This window comes from Neltuma alba, unplaced genomic scaffold (assembly GCF_004799145.2).
Source record: "Neltuma alba isolate B1F8T4 unplaced genomic scaffold, ASM479914v2 tig00013590_pilon, whole genome shotgun sequence".
Lineage (NCBI taxonomy): Eukaryota > Viridiplantae > Streptophyta > Magnoliopsida > Fabales > Fabaceae > Neltuma > Neltuma alba.
In genome coordinates this window covers 43,529-47,508 of record NW_021637787.1, presented here as the reverse complement: position 1 = coordinate 47,508, position 3,980 = coordinate 43,529, and the positions used below count along the sequence as shown (strand labels likewise).

The following is a 3,980-nucleotide window of genomic DNA, read 5'->3' as shown; positions in this document are numbered from 1 at the left end:
ACCTAATGAACTGGATATAAGTTTTCTCCAAAATCTAATCCATACAGTTCATACTAGCGACCCTGCGATTCACGGGGACGACTCAGAAAAAAAGACTTCCGGTTAGTTCGCTGCATATCACGATTCCCGTAATTGAGTTCTCAACTAACCAAACCGGCCATTGGATCCCAGGCGGAGAAAAAACATGTGGAAAAAAACTGAGCGATTGGATCATACAGCATCACAACTAAAATTCAGACTCCCTACCCCCACTATCGGTTCATAATCTAGACTGCAGATAATAAACATCCGTCGGGAATATCGGTCTCCAAGAGAGAAACTCCGAACCCATCAGAAATGGAAGCTCTTCTGTGCAGAAAATTGGGTGATCCTACTGTGGCAGCACAAGATGATTCTAGCCCAATATTTGTCTCCAAAAACCACCCTATCCCTGAGTTGGATTCTCCCACTTCTGTAAGGGTTAGAATCAAAGCCACCAGCTTGAATTTTGCAAATTATTTGCAGATACTGGGTAAATATCAAGAGAAGGCTGCTTTGCCATTCATCCCAGGTTCCGATTTTTCTGGCTTCGTTGACTCCGTTGGCCCCAAAGTTTCCAACCTCAGAGTCGGAGACCCTGTTTGTTCCTTCGTTCCTCTTGGCTCTTTTGCTGAATTCATCGTTGTAGACCAGAGCCAACTGTAAGATTCTGCCCAAATTTCCCTTTTGCTCTTTATTCCATTTTATTGTTAATTTTAGAACTCTTCTACGTCATGTGTTTAATGTTTGTTAATTGTTAAGGTTTCGCGTACCTGAAGGTTGTGATCTGGTTGCTGCCGGCGCCCTTCCAGTGGCTTTCGGTACTTCACACGTCGCACTCGTCCATAGAGCTGGATTGACCTCCGGTCAGGTATCTGACTATCTTCAACTTTAAAAATTCACAAGTTGAAGCATTTATTGAATATTAGTTGACCAGACTAATAATGATATCTCAGTGCGAGTTTTTATGTATCTTCTGATCCAGCATGTATATCCATGAGTCTCACAACTACCCTTAATTCGGTCCTCCTATGGTTTGTTTCAGTCAGTTTAATGCTATTACCTTTCTCAGCTTTGATTGTTGCATCATGTGTCCAACGGTGTATTTAAATAGATTATGGAACTGTAGGTATTGCTTGTTTTGGGTGCCGCAGGAGGTGTTGGCCTTGCAGCCGTACAAATTGGGAAAGCTTGCGGTGCCATTGTCATAGCTGTAGCTAGGTAGTGAATTGTTTTAGTTGCCGATAATGTAACAGTTGACAAGCATTTCTCCATCCATTAATAGCACATTTACTCGGTGTCTCTAGGAGTTTAGCATTCCTAACACAACCTGGTTACAGGGGAAGCGAAAAGGTGCAGCTCTTGAAATCACTTGGTACTGATCATGTGGTGGACTTGGCTTGTCAAAATGTCACTCAAAGTGTCAGAGAGTTTCTTAACGCTCGAAAGCTCAAAGGGTCGATGTCCTGTATGACCCAGTTGGAGGCAAGCTTACTAAGGAGACTATGAAGCTTTTGAACTGGGGAGCTAACATTCTGATCATTGGGTTTGCAAGCGGAGAAATTCCTGTCATCCCTTCTAATATAGCTCTTGTAAAGGTACGTCAAGAACAAATTTTCGGACTGATTGTTGATTGGATGACTTTTTGCTTGTCACTTATCTGATCATGCTTTATGAAACACAAACGGATTGAATTCTAAAACAAGTTATGGAAGGAAGGATTTGAAATCAGCCGGAGATATTGCAGGGAAGCCCGCCTGATGCCTCACAAATTGCAGTTAAAATTGATCTAACCTTCTTCGTTCATTTCTTTCCTTCTCTTCCAATGTGGTCCCTTTGCGTCACGATGTTATTCTGGCTCCTGCTGTTAAGTTTCTGTCTAAGGCTTTAAATTAGTTGGCATAAGAAAGGGATAAAGCAGCGTGTATCCAGTTTGGTGCATTTCCTATCTTATGCGATGTTATATGATTGTATCCGTTATTTAGTTGCACATGTTTAAAAGAAAGATGCGATGGCTTGGTATGATGAAAAGTGTGGGAAATATACTAAATCTCTTGTTTTCTTATAACACAATAATTTTGCAGATGATACTCCTTGCTGTCTGAGGTTACTTTTATATCTACTCATCTTGAGGGAAAATTACGATTTGTGAAGCAATGCTCTCTTTCTGTTTCACATTTAGCATGTAATTTGTTTGCTCGAGTCACATTCTCCTCGTCATATTCAGAAAACTTATTTTGTGGATCTAAGGCAGCATAACACCAACTGTCAAGCTTTTCAAATGAAAAGCCATTAACTCCTGCCACGGCGGTGGTGCCTCTGTTTTGTTACTGTGAAATGCTTATTGTTCGGATCCTTCATTTTTTTCGGCTGTGATGTCTTGGATTTATTTATATTTAATATTGTTGTAACAGAATTGGACAGTGCATGGTCTTTACTGGGGTAGCTATAAAATACATCGCCCGGCTGTTCTTGAAGACTCTGTTAGGGAGCTACTATCCTGGCTGGCAAGAGGCTTGATTTGTATCCACATTTCTCATTCTTACCGGCTCACAGAGGTCAGGATTTTTCTCTTTTGTGCACATTTGTTCTTTTAATTTGAGGTCTAGCCGTGGCTAAATGGTGTCGATCCCCCTAAATGTTGCAAGGCGTGCCATTAGATCTTCCTAGATTGTGTTAAGAAGCTTACTGGTACCGTTCGGAGGGCAATTATCTCTAGAAAGAAACTTGATTGCCCGATTTTTGTCAATTTAGTGAGTTGCTGCTCCTGAAACCCCTCACGAGTAAACATAAAGCGAGCTGGGAGAGGAGGGCAAACAAATGAATGATTTAATCTTATTGTTTCTTTTAATGTGAACCAAATATGATATTTACACGTAAATCTATGCTGGGTGTTAGTAATGGTTAGTTTGTTTCTGCAATCCCTTTGGATGTTTTTCAATATCTCTCTCTCTCTCTACACACACACTCACTGTCAGCTAAGAATTAAGATGTAATATACAAGAAACATCTATGCATATGGTTTTTGGGAATTAACGATCTGGCAAAGATCTTTCCTTGCAGGCCAACCTCGCCTTTGCTGCTATCAGAGATAGAAAAGCTATTGGGAAGGTGATGATTGTTTTTGATGAGAAACGTCCCATATCTAAGCTGTGAATCCGCTAAAGTTGAAGAATTTTGCCTCGTTTATGGTGCCCTTTGATGTCTGGATAACATTTTCCAATAAATGTATGGCACATGTACATTTAGCCAAACTATGGTGCTAATGAAAGATGGTCATCCCTCAGTTTTAGTCACTGTCTATTTATGCTTTCCTCCTAAAACTTAGTCTGCCCGGGCTACGGGGCCCTATCCAGTACAAATTGGGCTTGATCCATTCCTGGTTTGGCCTGATTTCAAATTGGGCCTGTTAGTCGGGCTGAAAGACTTTATAATTCCTAATTCCTAAAATTATGAAGTGGCGTAACCTATTTGTAGTTTCTATTTTGGTTTTACCATTATTATATGCATACCGGGTTCGGTCACACACATGGATAATGTTTTGTTTTGGGCGAGGTTTAGTCTAATATTGGATAAAAGGTGACGATGATATTATGTGACTTGAAGTTGATTGTTAATTGAAGTGCGTATTTCTTTCACCAATGCATGCATCTGGTCTGAAAGTTTCTTTGAAATGTTGCGCGTCATAAATATATACGAAAACCATAAACATGAGACGGAAGCATGCAATGTCTTATACGCAGTGAGTGATTAGCAACCGCCAATGATGACCATCATATATATTGATCGGTTTCTTAAGGCGATGCTGTCCGATTTCATTGCGACACTGGTTTAAAAATTAAAGATATGGAGGCGAGTTATAAACAACGTGTATATACATATGTAATATTTTCGATTCTCAGTACAAGACCTAGTTAGTTAATTTGAAAAAAAAAATCAAGACAGCTATTTAAATTAGTTAT

The 3,980-nt window shown here is 40.0% G+C and overlaps 1 protein-coding gene across 1 annotated transcript; it reads left to right on the top strand.

Moving 5' to 3' along the window:
* Positions 1–108: 108 nt before the first annotated feature.
* LOC114738416 (quinone oxidoreductase-like protein 2 homolog) lies at positions 109–3,321 on the top strand. The gene is given in 7 exon segments (XM_028926470.1): positions 109–680; positions 781–889; positions 1,148–1,239; positions 1,359–1,474; positions 1,477–1,616; positions 2,433–2,576; positions 3,082–3,321. Coding segments are annotated over 7 exon segments (1,038 nt in total). The 5' UTR covers positions 109–336; the 3' UTR covers positions 3,175–3,321.
* Positions 3,322–3,980: the final 659 nt, after the last annotated feature.